At 31.3% G+C, this 27,641-nt stretch overlaps 1 protein-coding gene across 1 annotated transcript in view; it reads left to right on the forward strand.

The window, feature by feature from the left end:
• Positions 1-27,641, forward strand: part of LOC114324552 (DNA-dependent protein kinase catalytic subunit) — a 105,402-nt gene that overhangs the window by 55,725 nt on the left and 22,036 nt on the right. The window contains exons 19-23 of the mRNA XM_028272413.2: positions 1,738-2,146; positions 2,708-3,075; positions 6,743-6,999; positions 13,214-14,005; positions 19,074-19,540. Coding sequence (XP_028128214.2) covers positions 1,738-2,146; positions 2,708-3,075; positions 6,743-6,999; positions 13,214-14,005; positions 19,074-19,540 — 2,293 coding nt within the window. The remainder of the gene's footprint in view (positions 1-1,737; positions 2,147-2,707; positions 3,076-6,742; positions 7,000-13,213; positions 14,006-19,073; positions 19,541-27,641) is intronic.

A 27,641-nucleotide genomic window follows, 5' to 3' on the forward strand; every position in this document is an offset into this window, starting at 1 on the left:
TTTTTTTCAAAATGATAACAAAAGACAGTTTAATCGGTGCAAAGCTAATAAAGCTAAGAATGAGACTTTTGACGACGCTTTGTATGTGTGGTTTTGTGTGGAATGCGAACGTGGTTTACCAGTGTCTGTGTGACAATTATAACGGAGTTTATCTGTAAGCATACCATATTTTATTAATTTTTACCATTTTCTACGGCTAACCCGGATTTTCGATAACCCGGATCGGCCGCGGTCCCAATTAATCCGAGTTAACGGGGTTCCACTGTACTTGTTTTTGTATGGTTTTTTTCGCAATTATTGATATTTTGCAACTAGGGTGACTATTTTTTAAATTTTTAACCAATTCTATGTTGTAGTAAATTTAATTACGCAACTTTTATGTCAGTACAACTTTTCTCGAAAATGAATACTTTTAAAGTTATAATCAAAAAACGAAGAAAAAAATCGAATTTTTCCTTAATTTTTTGACATTTTGATTATTTAAACAATGTTCCGGACCTTTTTGAGAGGGAGGATAACTCAAATATTATTATTTGATTTATTTTCAAGCAATTTCTGCAAAAAAATTTGAGTCACCTCTCAACGTCCATCTCAAAACAGATGCGCCCTGGACTAAGTTATATCCTCAGTTATATCTAGAGATTCGTTTGTTAAATATTTAGTTTTTGCTAGATTTATTTTCCTTTTTAAATACCAGTTTTATAAGAGCATTACCAAGCTGTAGATACTTCATTCATTTCTACGCATTTATTAAAAATAATTTTTAGCATTTTTATGATGTATTGTACTCCATACTTTATTATTTCTAATACAGTAGAACCTCGATTAACCGAGGTAATTGGGACCGAGAGTACCTCGGATACGGCAAAACTCGGATAACACGGAACGTAACCTAAATATAGTACAATATAAAGACGATTGTTAGGATAACATAAAAATTGGGACAAACACACATTGTTTTGGTATAAAACGCATTTAATAATACATAACCTTACAACAGTTGAATCTCAAATACACTACATGTGAATCAATTATCATTTTTAACAAAGAAGTCTTTGATTGTTTTTTGAGTAAGGTTATTGCTGATATAAAATTAGTTATAAAATTCATATTAGGATGGCCTCGGTTAACCCGGAATCTCGGTTAACCGGAAATCGGTTAACCGAGGTTCTACTGTACTATTCACTTGAACCTTTCTCACATTGCGTTTCTTATTTCGTCCTCTATTTTATATCTGGTGTATCTTCAGATCCAACATTTTTTATTATTTTTCGGTGTTTTTCTTCTTTACCTAGTGGCAGTTTTTCTTTTGGCTTGTATAACACTTAGTAGTATTTTTTTTATTATGATGGTTATTTTTTGGATTGCTGTAATTTCCTCGTTTACACCTATTATTAGATTCTCAATCAGATTTCTATCTTCGCTTGTTTTCTTTTTCCAGTCTCGTATTCCTTTCTTTTTTTGTAGTGTTTCATGTAACTGTGTTATTTTGTACTTCCTCACGTCTTCTCTAGACTTTTTCTTAATTATGTTGTTAATTTCGGCTATTTCTATTTTACTAAGTGTTCGATGTTGCACAAGACCCTTTCTTCTGTCAAGTTTCTGTTTTCTCTAATCGAATTTCTGTCCCCCACCCCCAGAAGCCCTGGGACTGACTGAAGTTTCAGTGCGAGATTCTGAGACATGAATTTTAAAAAAGTTGAGTTCACTAAATTGTTGGCTAATATCTTGTTTTAGCACGACGTTTTCGGGAGATAAAGATATTTTTGCTCTGCGGCAGACACAATCAACCTTCCAATTCGCACCAACACAATCTTTCCACGATCAACAACTATCTACCTACACCAGCTTGCAAAGTACACTAGGCATTGACCTGGACACTAATTTCAAGAACCCTAATACTGTAAATATATCCCAGAAGTACCGAGTCAACAGACGACGCTTCCTCAAAAATACTTCCAAGATTTCTTACATGATGGCCAACTACGAAACGCAAAAGAAGATTACTACGGATAAGAAGAGAAAGGAAGCAGCCATCGAAAGAGAGAAAAAGGTTACTATTTACAGGAGTTACAGGAAAGGGGACTTTCCCGATGTTCAGATATCCTTGTCGGCTCTTTTGAAACCTTTGCAGGCTTTGGCTTTGGTAAGTAGGCTAAAAATTCTTTAAGGCGACCTTTTTTAGATAGACCTTTAAAAAACATAGTTCTAGAATAAACTATTTTATTCTTAATGCATTTTGGACCAAAATAAACTTATATGAATAGATCAATCACCTTTTAATACTAATTACAGATTTCTACTATCCTACCAGCTGCGCCAGTTTGTTTTATTAACTTTTTAATGTGCACATTTTTTATTATTTAATTTTAAATCATCTCAAGTTTACTATTGCTTGTTTTAACATTTCATATGCTATTAGTCTTCAATTTAGAACTCGATTCGAAATACAATAATTATTACGCGTCGATAACTGACTGGCCTGCTAGATGAATCTCTCGTTCTTATATACTTCAACATCTCGTTCTTATAAACATAAATAAAGGAAATATACAAAGCATAAACCTATAAAGATATTTATAAGAGTAGACAATGACACAAATCACAATCGCAACCATTTTTTCATGAATTTTGGTCACCCTAACTTTAATTATTGCTACGTAGGTACTGCTCTCGGTGGTTTTACTAATATGTTCCTCATTTTCAGCACGATAGCGAGATGTCAAAGATCCTCTTCTTGGAAATATTTAAAGGCCTCGCTAACAAAATAGAAAACAATCAACGATTCCTTTCTTCGGTGTCAGATAGCATCAAAAATATCTTCCAATCATCAGTGTCATTCAACCGATACCTATTTGCTGCTCTCTTGGACATTTTGCTGAAAAACAAAGAGAAAATGGTATTTGATCCAAAACTTATTTCTTATGTTGCGCAAGAAAGTGGTTTGGCCTCTACAGGGGCACTTTTAATTGAAGAGTATCTTATATCAGGTGTAGGGGACGACATGCCTAGTACTAGTAAACGGAAATTTAGAGAAGATGATTGGGAGACTGTTAGCTGGATTAAATTGGCAGAGTAAGTAGATGTTTTTTAAGCTAAGATTGATTCTGCTTCATGTGCCTTATCTTTTAAGGACACTGGTTATCAGCGCGCCCCATTTAACTCTGTTTGCAGCGGTTAATAATTCTTATTAGATTAAGCGGTTAATAAAGTTAAAATTAAACTATAATTGAACAACCTTTCAAATGAGTTAGCACACGACCCCTATTCCCTATTTAAAAATGGTGGTGGGGAAATGGAAGGGAGGGGGTTGACAAATGACAGATGTATGTGTTGTAAAAATGTGTCCCCCTTATATCAAAAATCGACCTGTTTCGTCATTTCCTTAAATCTAATAAATACTGCCAAATATCGAGGTAGACTGTTTTCTTTGGCCCACTATGCATAGTAAATGAGGAATTTCTAGTGCTAAAGCCTTTTCTAAAGCACAATTGGTTTCCTGTTATGCTATCGCCTATTTTTTTAGAGACACGTTCATGGATCACTCGCAAGAAAAGTTTTAAAACATGGTTCATCAAACTGATTGTCCTATATTCCTCCCATTTCATTGCGTTGAGTTTTTTGGGTATTGGGATGAACTCAGATATTATCCATTCTTTCGGAATTTCCCCGGTATAGTAAATTTTCTCTAGACTGGTAGTTTGCGTTTATCTTTTTATGCCTTTTTTTTTGTGTGAATTTGATGGCCTTGGCCGAGCCATTTAGTCAGACATTTTGTTATTTTAAAAACATTTTTTCCAATCAGAGGAATTTTTTCTGTATTTCTAACTCTACATACATAACAAACTAACATATGGTTTATTCCACGAATATACGACTGTTTTGGATTATCGCGATAACGAATATTTTAGTGTACAACAGAAGAAGAACGAAAGTAAATGGTTTTAATAATTATTGCAATAAACAACAATTTAATTTGCAATTTACTTTTGTTCTTCATATTTTGCACAATAAAATATTCGTTGTCGAGATAATCCAACACAGTCGTATGTTCGTGGAATAGGGTATACTACAATTATTATCTAAATAATACACGATTTTGGTTGTAAATATTTTTTGTAAATATTTATTTTTTTGTATTTTTTTTAATTGATTATATTTTTAATTTGTTTTTTATTATTTTATTTTATTGTTTTTTTAATACGCTAAGACATAGACCCGATTCAACATCTCGGAGGTTTATTTACATCTTCTTAGTTTTTTTCTCTTTTTTTTTGTTTTTTTTTTCTTGTTCTTTTCTATTTTTTTCAATTATAATATACAATAATTATTATGCACTTAAATCTACAGTGTTTAAAAAAAAATAACAACAAAACAAACATTTTTGTTTTGTTTTAACAAACATGCATGTTTTGTTTTAACAAAATTACTTAAATACAGGGTTAATTTAATTGCTACAATTTATATTTAAAATTTTTGATATGTTCGTAAATTATTTTTAATGTATTAATATCTTCAGAAAAAACCAAATTGTTCAGGTAGACGGGACGTGAAATTTTTAATATATATTAAGATTACCTATCATAAAATTTGTTCATATTTACTGATTGATGGGAACATCCGAGAAGAATATGTAGTAGATCACCATCTTTTCCACACTCACAATTAGGTGACTCTGTGAGACCCAAACTCTACATATGAAGGGGGGTAAGAGCGTGATTACGTATTACATCTCAATCTATTTATACCTCTTATGAAATGGCGATTTTATACAGAATCAAACCATTTTCTATGGGAATTTCAGGCTGCATTTATTTGTAATAACTTCCAGTTCTTGTGTTTCGATAATACGTTTGCCAGTTTTCTTTTTGATGTCGTCTACTAATAATATCAATATCCGAAATGGGTAGTAAGTTCAGGGGAGGTTCTTCGCCTATATCTAGGGCGGATTTGGCTAGCCTATCTACTATTTCGTTACCACTAATGCCCGAGTGTCCCTTTATCCATGATATAATATTTTTTCCTAAATTTGCAATTTTATTATAAACACTCATAATTTACAGTTTTATATGATTTAGTTGTTGGGACTTATGTACGTTAGTTAGTCTGTCGACACTCTTACTGTCTGTAAATATTATGCAGCTATAGGATTCGTAACTATATATTATGTGTCTTAAAGCAAAAACTATCGCTGCCATTTCAGCAGTGTATATCGATGATTCACATGGCAATTTGAATAATTTTTTAAATCCACTTTGAATATTGATTAGTGCACATCCTACTTTGTTTTGTACTTTGGATCAATCTGTATAATAAAACTGATAATGTGGGATAATTTATGAAGTATAAATGATTGAAAAACGGCTGTATTTAAATTAATATCTATAAAAAAAAGTATTAATTTGTTTTGAGAAAAGTTCTTCTAATACATGGGAATACATAGGTGAAACTTGATTTTCACAAGTATAGAAAGTACTTCGGTATTGAGATATTTTCAACTTTTTAGTTTTTTGTTTGGTGTTTGATTAAAAGTCCCCCCTCCCCATGGAAAACGTCTAGATCTGCCAAAGGGTGCAATGGAGTTGGTTTTGGATATGACGAGCTTTTAACTGTCTAGTTTGCTGTAGTTTTCTGTAGTTTCTAGGTAAAGTTTGTTTAGCAGAAAATGGTTGACTTCAATTAGTGCGGTCGTAAATATTATTAAATTTATGTGACCTGGCCCATTGTTAAGACCGGTCCGGAGCGATAAGCCACCGAGGTAGACAGAGTTGGTCTTTTGCAATTAACACTGACTAGACGGTACTTCTATAATAAAGCAAAGGATCCACAAAATTTTTACCTGAAATATGTAAATCAGACATATTTCAATTTTACCTGAAACCGGGCCTTTTATCATATTATCGGTTAACCCCGGATGTTTTAATTGAAGTCAACCATTTACTGCTAAACAAACTTTAATGCAAAATGTGTTTCCATATTGAAGGTAATTGTATAGTCTTCTTATATATTCTGTATATAAGATATATGTGTAGGATTGTAAATAGTTTACCTTATATTTTAAATTTCCCTGTATATCATTTTTCCTTGATTATTAGTAGAAATACGAAACGAACGGCCGTCCCTTTGGGCAGCTGTGTGGGCGTATCTAATCGTTGTGTTTATTTTCGATCGTTAAAGATCAACAAGTAGCGAAGTAGCTAGCTTGACTAATTTTTGTAGTTTTGGGTTATTGGAAGATGTCGGTATATGCTTTGAACCAATTTTAATTGGGTTGTTTCACAGGAAAAAGGAGATTAGCCTAAGAGGGTTTGTTTTAGCGTAGGGAAAGATAACGAATACATTCAGTCGATTTTACCATCATAAACGCGACGGACGTGCTCTTATGGTTAATAAGACGTAAAAAGACGAATTAAGACGGGTATTATACATTTCTTTTTTGTAAGAATAAGAACACGTAAGATTTTAGTCGCAATTACACAACACTTTTACATTTCGTCAATTTAATAGTATCAATAATTTAGCTATCTATTTTATTAATTAAAACTGTTTAAACATCAAACGGACTTTTATTACGATTGTCTTTAAAGAATACCTACATATGTATATCTTCTTAGATATATACGTCTGTATATATATTTTTTTTGAAACACTTTTCGACGGACGTTTCTCGATCTCACTAACATCTTGTATGCTCCTGAGCTCCAAACTCTTTTTTTCCTATCCCATTCTTTTTTTTTTGTAGGTTATATAAAGAACTCGAAGAGTGGGATACCGTTCGAGCTATCTTCTTAGAAAAAATGGACTGTAAACGAGACCTACAAAAAGCCATCACCTATGAGTCAAAACATTTTTACAAAGATGCTGCTGACCTTTATAAAAAGTTGATCTCATCTGATGAATCGCACAACAGAAGAGATTTCTACTACGACGCCTATTTCAAATGCTTTGCCAATCTTGGCCAATGGGAAACTATCCCCAATGCTGTAGCGACTGTTGTAGGTAAGAGACTGATTCAACCGTTACTTGATGGAAGTTGATTTTATCTAACACTAAAACACTGAATACTTTTGTTTTCTATACTTCCACAAAATTTATTACAAAATAATGTCAATGCAGCTGTTTCGGCAGAGTGCCTTTCTCAAGTGATGTATGCGTTTACATTTTCAACGAAAACTTTTCGTTTATAAATTCGCAAAGTCTGTGCGTTAGTACGTTGCCGCTCCTGCAATACTTAAAACAGATTTATCGATGTATTCTTATGTAGTTTTGTCTTGTGAATCCAAATCTGAAAACGGCATTTCGATATCTCTAACCCTCTTCGAGATAATCGACCTCAAAGTCTAAAATGTGACGTCACAATCCTTTTATTTTTGCCGACACACTAAACGTCAGCTGAAATCGTTGCTAGTAAGTAGGCTAGTTCTTAATCTGAATTTGTTAAGCAAAGCATAGGTTATTTACATTTGAGTTTGACACTTCGTGAATGTCAAACTAAATTTTAAATTTAAGTATTAATAAAATATCAATGACATTTGATAGTGAATTTAATTAATATATAAAATAAATAAGATTTTTAAGTATATTTTGAAAGCAATAATTTATTAAGTTTAAAAAGGTTTATACGAGTATACGGCCTCCCCTTTAATATGAGTAACTAATGATAAATGGACTGTTCCATTTGCTATGAAATGAAAATTATTATTATAGTCGGTTCGCTAAACTCAGACACAACTGGCTAGTGATTTTAGTAGGTAATTTTTTTATTTTTTACTAAGTATTTAGTAATTATTAACTATTTAGTAATTTTTTTTTGCCAAATTGGCAAAATTACTGACTAAAATCACTAGCCAGTTGTGTCTGAGTTTAGCTAACCGACTATATGAAATGTTGTTTGGAATAAAAAATTATGGTCTGATATGTGCAATTAAATCCTTCTAATGGAAAAAAATTTTTGAAGATTTTTCTCAAATTATGGATACCAACAACATTTTCATTTATAACTCTTTTCGTAGATAAATAAAGTTTTCGTTATGATAATGCTCGCATATTCAGCTTGTATAGTCTTTAATTGAATGAGTTGAGGAAGCCTGAGTCGTTTGTCTCAAGTTACACCAGTTTTCAGGAAAAACAGCAACTTGAGCAAATACACACACCGGCAAAATTAACGGAACACCTTAAAAATAGGACATGTTAGATGTCTCTAGTTTTCTAAACCTGTTGTCTGATTTGAGTTATTGTTATGTATGTTATAGCCTTATTATTTAAGAATATAGGTGTAATAATATTGTTGCTAGACAGGTAAATGTCATTTTATACCGGGTGTAACAATCATACTGTATTTTTTCCTTAAAGTTCGGAACACCCTGTGGAATATTCTAGCATATATAAATTATTAAAATTAAAACTCAGTTGTAGCCTCAGGATTTCTTACCATTTTCTTTTTTGATTCATTTGCTTATGTTGGATAATAAAAAAAGTTAGTAGGCCAGGAACCGAAGATTTTCACCTCGCAATTTTTACAGAATTGATCGATTTTCTTGAAAATTCGAGAATAAGTAATGTATAGTCCAAGGATCAAAATCTATATGATACCGAAAGGCGCTTTTACCATGGGGGTGGTTGCCACCCCATCTCGTGGGTGGAAATATTTTATTATATTTTGACTGCAAAAGTTGACAAAAACATTCATTCTAAGCAAAAAATGTTCTATACATTTTTTGATAAAATTAATAGTTTTCGATTTATTCGTTATCGAAAGTGTTACTTTTATATCGAAAAAATCAATGTTTTTCGATGGTATACTCCATGGGTCCATGGTATACTCATTTAAGATTCACTCAATTTTTGCCGGAGAAAAATTTTTTTCAAACCATTTTTTTTCTTGGGAATTAAATAAACTACAATTTTATATTGAAACATATTTTCGTATCTCTGATGCTAATCTTTCTATTCTGAAGAAAATGGCATTTTTACCAAACTACAAAACTTCTTTATTCGCTTTTAACTCCAGTTTTTTTTAAAACTAATCATTCTAAGCCAGTCAAACTTCTAGAATCTATTATTAATACACAAATAAATAAGAATGAATAAGGCCAATGACTAAAAACACCGCTAACTTACATTATTATGCTTCCAATTGGTTTCTCCCTTTTTGTTTGTCAAAAAAATATATTGATTTTTTAATCGCAACTTTTTTATTTTTTGCTTTAGAAAGTTTGGTAAACAAGAATTTTGTAGGTTTTTACAAGATTTATAAGCCTATTAATATTAAATCTTTTTAAAACCGTCAGACGTAAAAAGAGGTGACTTTGAAAGGGTTGGTAAAGGTGGTTTTTGCAGGTTGTTAGAAGTTCTAATTGTCAATAGCTCACTCAATTTTTACCGTAAAAAATTTTTTGCAAACCAGGTTCTTGAGAACTAAATAAGCTACAATTTCATATTTAAACATTTTTTTCGTATCTCTGATGCTAATCTTGCTATTCTGAATAAAAGGCCATTTTTTTCGAAACTACAAAAATTCGTTATTCACTTTTGACTCCATTTTTTTTACGAAATATTCTAAGCCGGTCAAACTTCTAGAACCTATTAATAATACATAAGTAAAAAAGATCAAATAAGGTCAGTGACTAATTTTAATTAGGGTGGTGATTAGGGGGTTGCTTCCGAACACTTTTTCGCTTAAAAAAATAGGGACTGATATTATTTTCATTATAAGTAACTTAATTTTTGAGCTGTAGACTTTTTTTTTATTTCTGGAGATAGATATTTTTAAATACTTCAAATTAGTTACAACAAGTTGTCCTCGAAAAATGCATAGTTTTCCCGTCTTTTGACTTTGAAACTACAATATTTAGCATTTGACGAAGAAGAGCTAACATATAATAAAGTATAGCTCGATTACCTAACACTTTCGATAGCGAATGAATCGAAAACTGTCAATTCTATCAAAAAAATGTATAGAACATTTTTTGCTTAGAATGAACGTTTTCACCAACTTTTGTGATTAAAATATAATAAAAAATTTCCACCCCCCGAGATGGGGTGGCAACCACCCCCATGGTAAAAGCGCCTTTCGGCATGATATAGATTTTGATCTTTGGACTATCCACTATTTATTCTCAAATTTTCAAGCAAATAGATCCATTCTGTAAAAATTGCGAGGTTTTGTTCTATTTTAAGCTTCATTACTTGGACTATAGGTACTTTAACAACTAGCCATGTTCTTTGTCAATACAGGGTTGTTCTAAATAAGTGCGACAAATCTTAAGGGGTAATTCTACATGAAAAAATAATGACCGTTTGCTTTATAAACACATGTCCGCAAATGCTTCGTTTCCGAGATATGGGATGTTGAATGTTTTCTTACAAACTTGATTTTTTATTGCTCTAAAACCAGTTGAGATATGTAAATGAAATTTGCTAGGTTTTAAAAGGTAGTTATTGCGTATTTTTTGACATACAATTAAGAATTTTATATTCACCATTGGCGTGCATACGGGTATAAACATTTTAGATACATGTCGTATGCACGCCAATGGTGAATATAAAATTCTTAATTGTATGCCAGAAAATGCGCCATAACTACCTCTTAAAACCTGCCAAATTTCATTTGCATATTTCAATCGGTTTTAGAGCAATAAATAAATCGTCAGTTTGTAAGAAAAAATTCAACATCCCGTATCTCGGAAACGAAGCATTTGCGGACATATGTTTATAAAGCAAGCCTTCATTATTTTTGAAGTTATACTTCTTTAGGCGCGATTGAGGGTGAAATTTTATTAATCTGCGCGCATGCACACACAGACGGTATGGAGTTCGTTACTAAATATTTTAATTTATGTATGTATCAGTCCAGAAAAGGTGTGGAAAGGATATATTAGTGTTTTTAAATATATTTTTCTATAAACGTGTTAAAAATGCAATTTAAAGCATAGGAGGAATGTCAGTCAAGTTCAAGTAAAAGTTTTTGTAGGTATTGTCCTGTAATTGAGAATGAATAAATTATAATTGTTGATATATAAGACGTTTGTAGAAAAAATATTGTATGATGTAGGTGTTAAAAAGTACATTTTTAAGGCACTCATGTGAATTTCAGAATGAGCGAAACGAATCTTTCACATACGTGCCTTAAAATTGTGCTTTTAACATTTATATAATAAATAACTATTATTATAATTTTTGTGTATTTGGACTTGTCTACCTCGGGAATAAGATAATAAGTAATATTTAAAGTATTTTATAATTCACTTCGTAGGTTTGTCACTATGTCTGAGAAATCTTGTAGCCCGTATAAACAAAAGGGTATAGCTCAGTGGTAGAGCGTTGGGCTGGAGATCAAGAGGTCCCCGGTTCAAATCCTGGTGTTTTTTAATCTTTTTTAATTTTTGGTATTGTTTTAATAAAAATTTTTGGAAAGTAGTAAGTAAAAATTAATTTAATCTTTAAATAAAATACAAATAAATTGTCCGAAAGTATATTTATTTCATTGAAATCATTTTTAGAAGTATAACTTCTTACGTGCGTACAAAGTACACACACATTCTTTTTTTCATGCAGAATTACCCCTTAAAGTTTTTGCACTTACTTAGAAACACCTTGTATTGATCAAGAACTTGGCTAGTTGTTGAAGTACCTAACCTTTTTATTGTCGCAACATAAACAAATGAATCAGAAAAGAAAATGTTAAGAAATCCTAAGGCTACAATTCAGTTTTAATTTTAATACTTTATATATGCTAGAATATTCCACAGGGTGTTCCGAACTGTAAGGAAAAATACAGTGTGATTGTTACACTCGGTATAAAATGACATTTACCTGTCTAGCAACAATATTATTACACCGATATTGTTAAAGAATAAGGCTATAATATACTAAAAAAATCACTCAAATCGGACAACAGGTTTAGGAAATTCGATACATTCGTCCCATTTTTAAGGTGTTCCGTTAATTTTGGCGGTGTCTGGATTAAAAAAATATAAATATGTGATACAGTAGACTCTCTCTATAACGAATACGATTATTATCAGGTTTCGCTTATAACGAGGTACACTAGATGTCCCATAAAATTCCTATTGAACTGTAACACCTCAATATAACGAGGCATATTTGGTTACATCGAAGAAAAATTAAATCATAAAATATTGTTCGTCCGCTATAACTTTTCCCATGCGTCACGATTCATTTTCAAACAAATTAAGTCAAAACATAAAGTGAAACGTACGCCGATGTGTGTAGTATATAGTATACAGTATACAAAATGTATATACACATCGACGTTCGTTTCACTTTATGTTTTGACTGAGTTTGATTGAAAATGAATCGTGACATATGGGAAAAGTTATAGAGGATGAACAATATGTATCTTTATCTGTTTTTATCGCTGTAATGGCTATAATTAAATACCCCAACTACCTGTATACAGAAATCCCAAACATATGTGCGGTTATCGAGGATAGTGCTGTAATAAAATCCACCGTCTATAATAAACTTATTCCTGTTCTGTTTATCTATCGACCGATATTGAATATTGTAAGAAAATTTACAATAATTTATGATGGCGAAGCCTTATTGTCGAGGAAACAACATTTAGCATCTTATATTGCTTCGAATGGCTTCACTATAGGAAGTTAATGTTTCAGAAAACTATATATTCATATGTAAAGAGAAATCCCGACATACAATATCTGCTGTCGAGATTCTCTTTAATTTAAGTTTGAAGCAAGTAGCTGAGACACTAGCCAAGTAGCAAGATAAAGTGAAATGACAGTGACAAAATGTCATGAATAAACTTTCTTAAAATTACTTAATGTCATAAATGATTAAGAATTTTTTAACGTAGAATAATTAGCTTAAATTGTTGTTTCTTTGTATTTTCAGGTAGTATAATTTTAAGTTTATAAATATTGTAAAATTAATAAACTTTGTATTTTCAGAGCAACATCAATTTAGTTTAAAAAAAGTCAAAAGTCCCAAGTCCCAGTCTTTAGTGGTGTAAAAAGTAACATATTACGTGTATGCACAATAATATTGTTGTCTGATATAACGAGATCCGCTTATAACGAGGTAATTAGTCTGCCATTTCAGTTCTCGTTATAGAGGAAGTCTACTGTATTTTCAACTGTTTTATTGCTATTTATCAGTAAATATATCATATTTAATAATACACCAATAATAAAAGAAAAGTTTTGTGTGTTTTACTGTTAAACTGTTGTAGGTACTGAAGACACGTGGAAGAGCCTTTGGGAAGACGAGTGGTCCCAACAAAAGCTTCTGCCGTGGTATATAACATCCCACGTGAAAAATCAGTTATTTACACAAGAAACTGACGAAGAGTTTTTGACTAATTTGAACAGTTGTTTATCAGATGCCAAAAGTGAAGAGTATCTTAATAACCATTTTTCGGAAGAACTGTGCATGTTGTGGTTATGTGAGAAAGACCTGCAGACAGCTAAACATTATTTACGAATTTCGGAGAAGAATTTCTTGGAAGACTGGCAAGTTTTGAATCCAATGTTCCAATCGCAGCGTTTCCAGAAGCTGTTGAAGCTGCAAAATATCGTCGAAATATCAGATTTCATTGAAATCTTCAAGTCTATAGACGATATCGACGGAGTTTTGAAAACGTTGAAGAACAGATGGTCAAGTATCCCAATTGAAGCTTCTCCCTCTTTGATACTAAGCGAAACCAAGTCGTTATATAGAAAACAATTCATTACCAATATCTTGGATAAATTATCGACAGTGTCTGGTTTTAATACAAGGCCATATAAGAAAGAGCTGTGCAAGTTGAAAGTTGCGATGGATATTGATTTGATCACAACTGCAAGCGAGAGCGGGAACTTCCATATGACTAAAAAGTATTTGGTATTCTACGAGAACAAAGAACATCCTAAGTTAAATGTTGCCAAGGGTGTTCTGTGGTTACAAAAGTCGAAAATGATACAAAATACGGTTGGGCTATTAGACGAGAAGCTAAAGTATCATACGGAGGCAGTTAAAACTTTCAGTAAGTAATCATTTTTTTCTTCTATTCGTTCCATGCATGACTGACGCGACACCTAACGTCGTCACCTGGCATTTTAGCGACTGCAATTTGAAGTTAAGCATATAGTCTAGGCGCCAGAGGTGTCACCGTGTCCTTTTCAATTCTGATGGAGAAACTCAACGATTTCTTATGGATTTTTGGCTGCTGATTACGAATTTCGAGGGTGGATTTCGATCCGAGTGGTCAAAAAATTGTTACCTATAAACAATTTAATTGTTTTTAAGGCTCTGGCTCATAAACTAAAAGAGATAAAAAATGTTTCAAATAAAAGTTGTTCCTTAATAAAAAACGAAGAAAAAAACGTTTACTAAACTTAAATCCAACAATTAGAACTCAAGATACGTCTTTTTTCATTGTTTTGGTCTCCAGTTTCGTTTATTAAAGTTCCCAAGTATTTGTAACTTGATACTTTTTCAATTTGAATGCCGTTTATACTAATATGTGCTGGTTGTGTCATGTTTTTACTGAAGTGGTTTTTTTGATCTGGATATTCATGCCATAATTGGGCCATGTTAAACAAAAAGCAACCAACCCTCAATTTATAAATTAAGAGAAAATTAATTTTTTATATTTTTCTAAATATTTAATTTTCCGTCATATTTTTTTAAACGATAACTTCACTAATCAATAGTTTAATTTTAAAGCAATTTTATTATAGCTGTATCAAAATTATCCTAATAAATTTTTACAAAAAAAATAGACATATTGAGGGTTGGTTTCTTTTTGCTGTTCAAAAAATTATCGAAAAAACTTTTGTTTTTAATGTTTTATATTTAAAAATAAAAATTTTACAGATAATTATAAAGTTTTCATCTTATTTATTATACTATAGTGATCAACGTTACCAATTTTTCAATGTCAAAATGAAGCTCTTCGGTGTTAAAGCCATCTACATATCCTCGATTATTTTGTTGCTGCCTTTAAGATTAGTATAGAACTCCAAAGAATCAGATGAAATTAGGTGGATCATCTCATTAAGGTTCTTTAACTTTGGGTGGGCTATGGGTTTACCTTATGGCCATAGTGGTGGTACCAAAGCTTCATAAACAGTTCCATTAGCATAAGGCCTTCCCCGAATATTCTTTTTAATATTAACTTTTTGGAAACTATTTGTAAATTTGTATGTGGCTTAGCATGTGAACATCCTGTTCAGCACTGTTGATGATCTGTATTTAGATCGAAAACGTTCTGCATTTGTGCCGTAGCCCTTTAAGGGAATTTTAATAAAATATATATACATATACCTTTTATAAAGGATTTTAATTAATTTTTTGTGATATATGGTATACAGCCAGGCTACAGGAAAACTTTTTCCTTGTGAGTTTTTAATTCCATTTTCATTAAATCAGAATTCGCAAATTCTTGATCTGATAGTAAAACCCTACAGTAGAATTTCTACTATTAAACATAATATCAATACAAATAAAAAAATATGCGATAATCAGTCTAAACAACAAACCATAATATTTAAAAAGTAAGATAAACATAACCTTTCGCGAGCCGCTTTAATTATTTTGACAGGTCTTGATTTAAACGTATTTTTCACATTCAAGATTCACAGATTTCTTCATATTAATAGATATAACACAACAAATATTTTAATATTTAAGCATGAACTAATATTGGTCAGTACGACCTACACGTAAAAAAACAAAAAGATGATTCATTCCAGGAACCGTAATCGGCATAACAATATCAACCCACTTGGTTGGTACTTTTCGACAGTGCAATGTAATAATATGTTCAGTTGGTTCAGTCACACAAACAATCCAAGTGGATTGGTTGGCTTATGCGAAATCTTAAGTGAACTATTATTAAACAGAAATAATTTGGAGTAGTATTTTTCACGGTTTAAAATTTAGGATGGCTTGACTGCTTTTTACACAATGTAGAATACACATTTTTAAATCGATATGTGACATTATCTTGTTTTCCTCAAAAATGTGGGTTGGTTGCTTTTTGCATAACAAGGCCCAATTGTTGCAAGCAATATTTATGTTTGCAAGTAATCGTTGTAGTTCTTCTACTGTTCTTGCAACTACACACACCGGCAAAATTAGCCGAACACGTTAAAAATGGGACATGTTTGATGTCTCGTATTTCATAAACCAGTGGTCCGATTTGAGTGATTCTTTTAGTATGTTATAGCCTTATTATTTAAGAATATCGCTGTAATAATATTGTTGCTAGACAGGTAAATACCATTTTATACCGGGTCTACCAATCATACTGTGTTTTTTTCTTAAAGTTTGGAACACCCTGTGGAATATTCTAGCATATGTAAAATATTAGAATTAATACTCGATAGTAGACTTAGGCTTGCTTAACATTTTCCTTTTCGATTCATTTACTTATGTGAGATAATAAAAAAGTTATGTGCGTTAACAACTCTCCATGTTTTTCATCAATAAATCCTCATAGTAGGGGAGAAAAATATACTAAATTTGCAGTTACTCGAGCGTTATGGGGACCTATTGGATTGTGAAGAGTATGTGCTAAAATCAGAAAAAGGTTAAGTTAAGTTTTCCATAAAGTGGGGTACTTTGCATTTTTTAATTTAATTTTCCATTTGAAACAATCATTTTTCTGCGATTATAGCGCTATCTATCCATAATTCGAAAAAATATGTCGAATAAAACTTGCTTATTTTTACGTAAAGATTGTAAATTTGCAATAAAAATTGGGGGCTTCTATTTAAGATTTTAAATTAAATCCTCCACCCCACCTCCGTGGGGGCTCGTGACACCCCACGGAGAGGGGTGGGGGGTAAATTAAAAATTATAAATACGAACCCTGCGATATTTTGCAGATCGTAAAACTGCCAAATACACCTATTCAATATTTTTCAAAAATCTACCGAATGGCACCAAACACGACCCCCCCACGGAGGTAAGGTGGGGGGTTACATTAAAATATTAAATAGGAGCCCCCAATTTTTATTGCAGATTTGGATCCTTGACGTAAAAATAAGCCACTTTTATTCGCACCATTTTTTCCTATTATGGATAAATGGCGCTATAATCGGAAAAAACGATTGGTGGAAATGGAAAATTAAATTGAAAAATGGAGAGTCCCACACTTTATGGAAAATTTAACTCAACTTTTTTTGGTTGTAGCACCCACTCTTCACAATCCACTCCAGGTCCCAAGAACGCTCGAGTAATTGCAAATTTAGCATACTTTTCTATCCTACTATGAGGATGTATTGATAAAAAACATGGTTAGTTGTTAAAGCACATAACTTTTTTATTTTCCAACATAAGCAAATGAATCAAAAAAGAAAATGTTAAGAAAGCATAATTCTACAATCGAGTTTTAATTTTAATATTGTATATATGCTGGAATATTCCACAGGGTGTTCCGAACTTTAAGAAAAAAACACAGTATGCTTGTTACACCCGGTATAAAATGACATTTACCTGTCTAGCAACAATATTATTACACCGATATTCTTAAATAATAAGGCTATAACATACTAAAAGAATCACTTAAATCGGACCACTGGTTTATGAAATACGAGACATCAAACATGTCCCATTTTTAACGTGTTCGGCTAATTTTGCCGGTGTGTGTAGTACAGTGTCGTCCGCGTATCGAATATTGTTTACAACCTCTCTATTGATTACGATTCCTTCTTTGGTTTGCAAAAAGGCTTCCTGGTAGATGCTTTCACTATATACATTAAATAGCAGTGGTGACAAAATGCATCCCTGTCGTACTCTTCATGTAGGAGTACCTAATCATACAAAAGAAGGAAGGTCTATTCCATTTCTCTTCTCAATCATTTTTTGAAGTTATTCTTCTTTAGGCGCGATTGAGAGTAAAATTTCATAAATCTGCGCGCATGCGCACACAGACAGTAACAGTTCGTTGCTAATCTTTCAAGATAGGTATGTATGTATGTGTATCAGCGCAAATAAGTCATTAAAAGAATATATTAGTGTTTTTAGTAAATGTATTATTTATTATAATTTTTGGATTTGTCTTTCTCTGTAGTAAGATAATAAAATATTAATGTATGTAGGTATAACATTTTTATAATATGTCTATTTGTCACCGTGTTGTGTAATTATATCCGAAACTTACGTGTCACTTAAAGAAGCTAGGTGGCGTAGTTGGTAGAGCGTTGGGCCAATGATTGGAAGGTTGCGGGTTTCAATCCTGGACGATTCACATATTTTTTTAAATTTTTGGTTGTTTTAATTAAAAGATTTTGAAAGTGGTAGATAAGAAAGTTAGTTTAATATTTAAATAAAATACAAATAACCTGTTAAGTATATTTACTTCGTTAAAATTATATATTAGAAGAATAACTTCTTACGTGAGTACAAAGTACACACACATTCTTTTTTTTTTATGGCTCGGACATTTAGGCCTGGATCCCGCGTCCAAAAAAAAGTTGATTAATAGCATGCTGAAAATTTGTCAATAGCTTAACGGTGTCTAGTCGGACAAACTTTGATGTATGGAAACACTGGAACAGGAGAAGTTTTAATTGTGGAACGTAATTTTAATTGTGAAACGTGTCATCCTGACAAGTTTATGATTGTGAAAACTAGCAAGTTATTTTTAAGTTTATTCGATAGCAAGCTTTATATAATATATGAAAAAAATGTTTGTTCGACGAATGTGTTGGGCATTTTAATAAATCCGACACGTAGAACATGTCAAATGGCAGGAGCTATATTGGTGGTAAATAGCAGTCTGATTTTTGCATGAGAGTTTAATGAAAGGGAAACAAATCAATTGGAAGTTCTGTCTGACAAAATACATGGGACGTTTTCGTAGTCTAACGTTCGAAACCTGTAATCTGTTCCACAATTGAAACTTCCCCTGTTCCTGTTCCAGTGTTCTCGTACATCAAAGTTTGTCCGACTAGACATCATTAAGCTATTAACAAATTTTCAGCTTGCTATAATAAAAATTTTTTTTGTTACGCAGGATCCAGGCCTAATTATTTGATTCTTGATACATAAAGAACTACACAATCTTCCAATTTGCAGTTGTTTGATAGTAAATGTTTTTTTAGGAGATAATCTGAAACGTCCTGAAGATGAATCAATAAAACTAACCACTAACAACAAGCTTTTCGACGTGCTTATTGAGATGTCTGAATTAATGTCACGTAATACAAGTCTGTTGACATTCTGTAAACTACTTTCTTCAGTATTGAGCATCTCTTTCAATACAATCGCGGATATAGAGACGTATGCTTGGAATACGTTAAAATGTTCGGTAGAAAAATGCACCATCGAGGAAATGGACAGCGAGATGGATAGAAATGATTCTTCTGATAAGTTTAAAAAGGTTGCTGATACCTATATCAAACTTGCACACTTTATTAGGAACAAAAATGATAGTGCTTTGGAGGGCGAGTTTATGCTGTTCGTGTTGAGGGCGATGAAGCTGAATTCTTCGGAAGCCAGGCAGCTATTTCCGTGTATTTTAATGCAGGAGAATTTGGCCACTACACACAAGGAACTGTTTCTGAGAGAGGTATGTACTTTTATGTATTATCAACGAAAACTTTTCGTTTATAAATTCGCAAAGTCTGTATGTTATTGCGTCGCCGCTCCTGTAATACCTACAGCCGAATTACCGATGGACCCTTATGTAGTTTTGTTTTCTAAATTCAAATCTGAAAACGGCATTTTGATATCTCTAACCATCTTCGAGATAACCGACCTCAAAGTCTAAAATGTGACGTCACAAACCTTTTATTTTCTTCCGACACACTAAACGTCATCTGAAATCGTTGCTATTAGTAAGTAAGCTAGTTTTAATCTGGATTTGTTAAGCAAAGCATAGGATATTTGGTATTTACATTTAAGTTTAACACTTCGTGAATGTCAAACTAAATTTTAAATTAGCTATTAATAAAATATAAATGACATTTTATAGTGAATTTAATTATTAGGTATATAAAATAAATAAGATGTTTACCCTTTAACTACCCGCGCATCAAGTTATAACATAACTACACGCGTGGCGTACTTTATACGCCACAAGAAAATACACTTAAAAACAGCGGATTTGTTTTTTTTTTAAATACACTTAGTTGTTTGTTGTAAACCTTATTCGGCATCAGCGAATACTTATAGTCCAGAAAGCCACTGCGCATCCGCTAGGAAAAATATTCTAATTCGGATTTTTTGCACAATCTTACTCAAAAAGGACTCCTTTTAACAAATTTGCATGTTGCCAGGGCCAAAAGGTGGTCAAAAATTTTTTTAACGTTTTTTTTTGTTTTTTTCCCAAAATTATTTTTTTTGCATGGAACAAAAGTTTTTTTAGATTTTTTGGATCATTCCAAACAGAAAAGGTCTTTAGTGACTTTTCTCTAAAAATGACAGTTTTTGACATATAAGCGATTAGAAATTGAAAAATTGCGAAATCGGCCATTTTTAACCCTCAAAAACTATTAGGTCTGGATCCCGCGTATGAAAAAATAGTTGATTAATAGCAAGCTGAAAATTTGTTAATAGCTTAAGGGTGTCTAGTCGGATAAAATTTGATATATGGGAACACTGGAACAGGGGAAGTTTTAATTGTGGAACAGGTTAAAAATTTGGAACGGTCACACCACGAAAACGGCACATTTATTTTGTCCGACAGAACAGACTTAAACTCTTCGAACAGAGATTAAACTCTCATGCAAAAATCAGACTGATATTTATCACCAAATGGGGGTTTTAATGGGTGGAACATGTAGAATATGTCAAATGACAGGAATTATGACAGGTGATAAATAGCAGTCTGATTTTTGCATGAGAGTTTAATCTCTGTTCGGAGAGTTTAAGTCTGTTCTGTCGGAAAAAATAAATGTGCCGTTTTCGTGGTGTGACCGTTCCAAATTTTTAACCTGTTCCACAGTTAAAACTACCCCTGTTCCAGTGTTCCCATATATCAAAGTTTATCCGACTAGACACCCTTAAGCTATTAACAAATTTTTAGCTTGCTATTAATCAACTTTTTTTTCATACGCGGGATCCAGACCTATATGTGAAAAAGTTAAAATTTGAATGTTGCCAAAGTAAGATGATATTCTTTAAACATCGATTTATGAAATCCCGAAGAGTATTTTGCAGTACAATATTCAAAACTCCTTTGTTTTTTAATTAATAATCAAGCGTGCGCGACACTATTTTCCACCGACAGTATGGTGCAAATAAAAGGAATAAATTCGTTATTTCGTAAACCGGCGACTTTAAGGAAAAATCCCGAAACAGGTCGATTTGTATTTTTAAGTTACGATATTGCGATAAGAAGCTTGCCTCACAGATTTTTGCTATGCGCAATTTGGCTACTTCTGTGAGTCGAGATGTTCTTAGGTCAGTTTATTTTGGAATGGTTCATAGTATCTTGACATACTGCATACTTCTTTGGGGAAACTCGTCCTATGCATATAAAGTTTTCACTTTTCAAAAAGCAGCAATCCGAATTATTGACTCAGCGGAATATCGTGCCAGCTGTAAACCCTTGTTTAAAAAGTATGGCATTCTTCCTTTACCTTCAATATATATATTTGAAACATTGATAACTGTTCATAATAATATACAAGATGTAAAAACACATGCTGATCAACATCAGTATAATACTAGAAACAAAAGTCATATCATTATACCATATTCCAGATTGTCTGTTACACAACTTAATACAATAGATTATAATCTGTATAATTGTTTTTTAAACCTAAACAAAAATATTGATATTAAGGCAATGAATTCTAAACAATTTTATAAATTAGCAAAACACTTTCTGCTGGAACACTGTTTCTATAGTATAGAGGAATTTGTTTGTTTGAGCTCCTAGTGTGGTCGTTTTTATGAAAACTATATTACACCTAACTGAATTGTTGTTGTTTTTTTGTATTTTTATATTTCTATTTTTCACTGTATATGTTATATTATGTGTTCTTGTATTATTTCTTAGTTATTTCCTATGTATACAAAAGTGACTTATGTATATTGTGACATGACATGTAGTGTTTACTATGTAAAAATTGTCAATAAACGTATCTATCTATCTATCTATCTATCTATCTATCTATCTATCTATCTATCTATCTATCTATCTATCTATTATGGCATATATGATATACTAGTGACGTCATCCATCTGGCCGTGATGACGTAATCGATGATTTTTTTAAATGAGAATAGGGGTCGTGTGCTAGCTCATTTGAAAGGTTCTTCAATTCTCTATTTAGTAATATAAACATTTATATAATTATTTATATAGTCCTTCTAATTCTTTTTTGTCAAATAATTTAATTTAATAAAAAATTTTTGGACACCCTGTATAAATAATTATGTAAATGTTTACATTACTGAATAGAGAATTGAAGAACCTTTCAAATGAGCTACCACACGACCCCTATTCTGATTTAAAAAAATAATCGATTACGTCATCTCGCCCAGACGGATGACGTCACTAGTATACCATACATGCCACAATATCATAACTTAAAAATCAAAATCGACCTGTTTCGGGTTTTTTTCTTAAAGTAGCCGGTTTATGAAATAACGAATTTATTCCTTTCATTTGCACCATACTCTATACACATGCAACGGTGGAAAATAGTGTCGCGCACGCGAGATTAGAAATTAAAAACAACGGAGTTTTGAATATTATATTGCAAAAAACTCTTCGGGATTTCATCAATCGATGTTTAAAGAATATTTACCTACCTTGGCAACATTCAAATTGTCAGTTTTTCACATAGTTTTTGAGTGTTAAAAATGGCCGATTTCGCAATTTTTCAATTTTTAATCGCTTATATGTCAAAAACTATCATTTTTAGAGAAAAATCACTAAAGACCTTTTCTGTTTGGAATGATCCAAAAAACCTAAAAAAACTTTGTTCCATGCTAAAAAAATAATTTTAGGAAAAAAACAAAAAAAAAACGTTTAAAAAATTTTTGACCACCTTTTGGTCCTGGCAACATGCAAATTTGTTAAAAGGAGTACTTTTTGAGTAAGATTGTGCAAAAAATCCGAATTAGAATATTTTTCCTAGCGGATGCGCAGTGGCTTTCTGGACTATTACGAGTTCCTTCTCAGTAAGCAAATTGGGATTTATAACTGGAATCTGATTCCCTGATAAATAAAATTACTAATAAATTTTTTTTTAAAATGTGATTTTTTACATAAGAAAAAGTATTATTTATAAAGAAAATATATTTTATGTCATAATGACTAAAAAACAATTGAAAGATGTACTTACTTAAAAAACAATTGAAACAACAAATAATAAACTGTAAATTACGATCTTCCCAGAACGCCGATTATAACGAAACTAAAACCAATTGTAAAGCGCATTCCAGTGAGAGGTTAGATAGATAAACAGAGTCAAAAATTAAATTTTTAAATATGTTTGCAGTAGAATTCTTATATCTGGCATACAAAATATAGTCCAAGTAATGAAGCTTGATATAGGACAAAACCTCGCAATTTTTACAGAATGGATCGATTTGCTTGAAAATTTGAGAATAAGTAGTGGATAGTCCAAGGATCAAAATCTATATGATGCCAAAAGGCGCTTTTACCATGGGGGTGGTTGCCACCCCATCTCGGGGGTGGAAATTTTATATTATATTTTGACTGCAAAAGTTGATAAAAACATTAATTCTAAGCAAAAAGTGTTCTATAAATTTTTTTGATAAAATTAATAGTTTTCGATTTATTCGCTATCGAAAGTGTTAGTTTTATATCGAAAAAATCAATGTTTTTTATATAGGCTCATTTACGATTCACTCAATTTTTGCGGTAGAAAAAATTTTTTTAAACCAGCTTCTTGGAAATTAAATAACCTACAATTTCATATTTAAACATTTTTTCGTATCTCTAATGCTAATCTTTCTATTCCGAAGAAAATGTGATTTTTTACCAAACTACAAATATTCGTTATTCGCTTTTAACTCCAGTTTTATAAAAACTATCATTCTAAGCCTGTCAAACTTCTAGAATCTATTAATAATACATAAACAAAGAAGAGTAAATAAGGTCAACGACCAAAAACACCGCTAACTGACATTATTATGCTTCCAACTAGATTTCTCCTTTTTTTTTTCAAAAAAAAATATTGATTTTTTAACCGTAACTTTTTTATTTTTTATCTTAGCAAGTTTTTTAAAAATAATTTTGTAGGTTTTTGCATGATCTTTAAGCCTATTGATATTAAATCGTTTTAAAATGCTCAGTCGCAAAAAGAGGTGACTTTGAGAGGGTTGGTAAAGGTGGTTTTTGCATGTTGTTACAAGTTTTAATTGTCAATAGCTCACTTAATTTTTGCCGTGGAAAAAATTTTTGCAAATCATGTTCTTGGGAATTAAATAAGCTACAATTTCATATTTAAACATTTTTTTCTATCTCTGATTCTAATCTGTCTATTCTGAAGAAAAGACCATTTTTTCCAAACTACAAAAATTCGTTATTCGCTTTTAACTCCATTTTTTTAAAAACTAATCATTATAAACCGGTCAAACTTCTAGAGCCTATTAATAATACATAAATAAAGAAGACCAAATAAGGTCAATGACGAATTGTAATTAGGGTGGTGATTAGGGAGTTGCTTCCTATCACTTTTTCGCTGAAAAAAATAGGGACTGACATTCTTTTCATTATAAGTCACTTAATTTTTGAGCTAGAGACCTTTGTTTTATTTCTAGAGATAGAGATTTTTAAATACTTTAAATTAGTTTAAACAAGTTGTCCTCAAAAAATGCATAGTTTTTCCGTCTTTTGACTTTGAAACTACAATATTTAACATTTGACAAAGAAGAGCTAACGTATAATAAACTATAGCTCTATTGCTATTGGTCTTAAAGGAAATTAAGAAAAACGGTTTTATGTATTTTTTCAAAAGGTACATTTTTATTAAGTAAAGTTGTTTTGATAAAACGAAAACTTTTGGAGTTATTAGCAGAAAAACAATTAAAAACATTGATTTTTTCGATATAAAACTAACACTTTCGATAGCGAATAAATCGAAAACTATTAATTTTATCAAAAAAATGTATAGAACGTTTTTTACTTAGAATGAATGTTTTTACCAACTTTTGTGATCAAAATATAATAAAAAATTTCCACCCCCGAAATGGGGTGGCAACCACCCCCATGGTAAAAGCGCCTTTCGGTATCATATAGATTTTGATCCTTGGACTATCCACTACTTATTATCAAATTATTAAGCAAATCGATCCATTCTGTAAAAATTGCGAGTTGAAAAGCTTCGGTTCCTGGACTAATACGCCAGCTCGTGTAGTTAATGGTTAAAAATACAATTTGAGAATATTTTGAAAGCAATAATGTATTTTAACAACAAAGGTTTGTACGAGTATACGGCCTCCCCTTTAATGATAAATAGACTGTTCCATTTTTAGGCGAGCAGTAGCAAATCTTAAAATTACGTTATACCGACCACGAAAATCAACTTTAAGATGAATGACCAATTTTGGTGATTCTTTATATTCTCGATACCGCTGAATCTGAATATGAAGTTTATTTTTATCTAGACTTGGTGGTACATGTTATGCAAAACATTTTGTGCAAAAATGCGAAAAATTAATTTTAATGATTTTTCGACTTTACCTGGCTGTATCTTTGGTCTCTGTGAATATTTCCTTTTGAAAATTTTACTGTGTCATCTTTGAAGTATTTAAATAACAAATGTGCTTTATTCAAACTGTTTAAACAAATTAAAAGAGGAGTTGTTAATTTTTAAACATTTTGTCGTCAGATTTCGTTAGTTTCATGTTTACTTAAAAAAGTTGAGTGACAAACTTTTTAGTTTATAATTTTCACCAACACAGGAATAAAACATAATTCATGAAGAAGTTTTTTGGAAAATTTCAAGTCAAAGTATGCAATAAGAAGAAAGTTATGTGACTTTCTAGACGAGTGGCACTCTTAAAATAACGCTTATTTCTCAAGATACTGACCACGGTGTGGTGAATGGCTAATTTTCGTCTAACCTAAGGTTTTGATGGTGCTGAAAACGAAAATAAGGTTTATTTTAAATCATCATTTTCATTTATAATACTTGCATTTTTAATTTGACGAAGAAAAGTTATTCTTCATAAAAAGCTCTTCATGGTTTAAGATTTATGATGCAACCATCACATATAAAATTTTATTAATTTTATACGAGGTATATAAAAAATATGAATTTTGAGTAAAGTATCTTTATAGTTCACAACATTTAAATTAGAATGATATAATTGCAAATTGAAATATAATTTTTAATTCTAAACAACTTTTCCTAATAGCAATTTTCCACAAAGTTTTCGTTATGATAATGATCGCATTTTCAGCTTGTTTTTAAATATAATTGTAATGTTAATCTCATAAAAAAACGAGGTACTTTTTTTTAATTTGACGTTATCATCATTTGCGCAAAAGTTGGCCGTGAACGCTAGTACGCATGCACATGTTTGATTAAAATCAGATTTAAAGTTAAAATTAAAACTGTCATAACGTTGGTTCCCGACCACCTAAAGGCTTCCTTAAACTCTTAAAATTTAGGTTTTGTTATCTATTTTAATATGGGCCATTCCACGAACATACGCCTGTTTTGGATTACTTCGACAACGAATATTTTACTGTGCAACATAAGAAGTACGAAAGTAAATGGCGCTAATAATTATTCCAATAAACAACAATGTAATTTGCAATTTACTATCATTCTTCTTATTTTGCACAGTAAAATATTCGTTGTCGAAGTTATCCAAAACAGGCGTATGTTCGTGGAATAGGGTATAATTCGTTTAATTCTAATAATGCAGAATAGTCAAACATGTGAGAGAAATTATTAACGACAACGTGTGTTGGCCTACTTATGAAATAAAAAGCTCAATTTTTAGGCGGTCAAAATAATAGTTAAAGGGTCGAGCCAAGAAATCCAATAAGTACAGTATTTCTCATGATCATCTTTCAGTGCGTCACAGTTTTTCGATTTCTTTCTAACGCATTATATTGTATGTGACATTTATTTATTTATAGTACTATACAATTGACCTGGCCTCTTGTGACTAATCCAGGTCGTTTCCTGATGGGATTACAGTAGTTTATTACAATATTATTATTTTAAGAATTTTTTCTATTTGACTAATTAACAATAGCCCTAATCTACTACTAATTATGAAAACTACAAATTGTAAACAATTCTAATAAACAAATAACAGCAACTAAACAAAAACTAATAAACAAAAGATAAATTATTACTTTTTTTTTTAACATATAATTTTTATAAAAGTGCTCCCATTTCTCATTCTCAGATGAGAAATGCCAGCACTATTCATCTAAAAATAGTCACGAATAATTTTAAGTGCAGGTCTAATCGACTTTATGATATTCTCAATGGTATTTCGGTGAGCCTCAGACCATTGAGTTTTAAAATTTCAGGTTTTTAGTTTAATTTTTTTTTGTTTGATTAATATTTTTTTTTTATTTTATTTTAATTTTATTTTATATTTGATATTAATTTTTAATTATTTATTATATAAATATTTATTTAATTATTCCAATATTTTATTTTATATTTTTATATGAAATTTTAATTTTTTTTGTATAATTTCTTATTAAAATTCATAGAGGTT

This window comes from Diabrotica virgifera, chromosome 3 (genome assembly GCF_917563875.1).
Source record: "Diabrotica virgifera virgifera chromosome 3, PGI_DIABVI_V3a".
NCBI classification, from domain to species: domain Eukaryota; kingdom Metazoa; phylum Arthropoda; class Insecta; order Coleoptera; family Chrysomelidae; genus Diabrotica; species Diabrotica virgifera.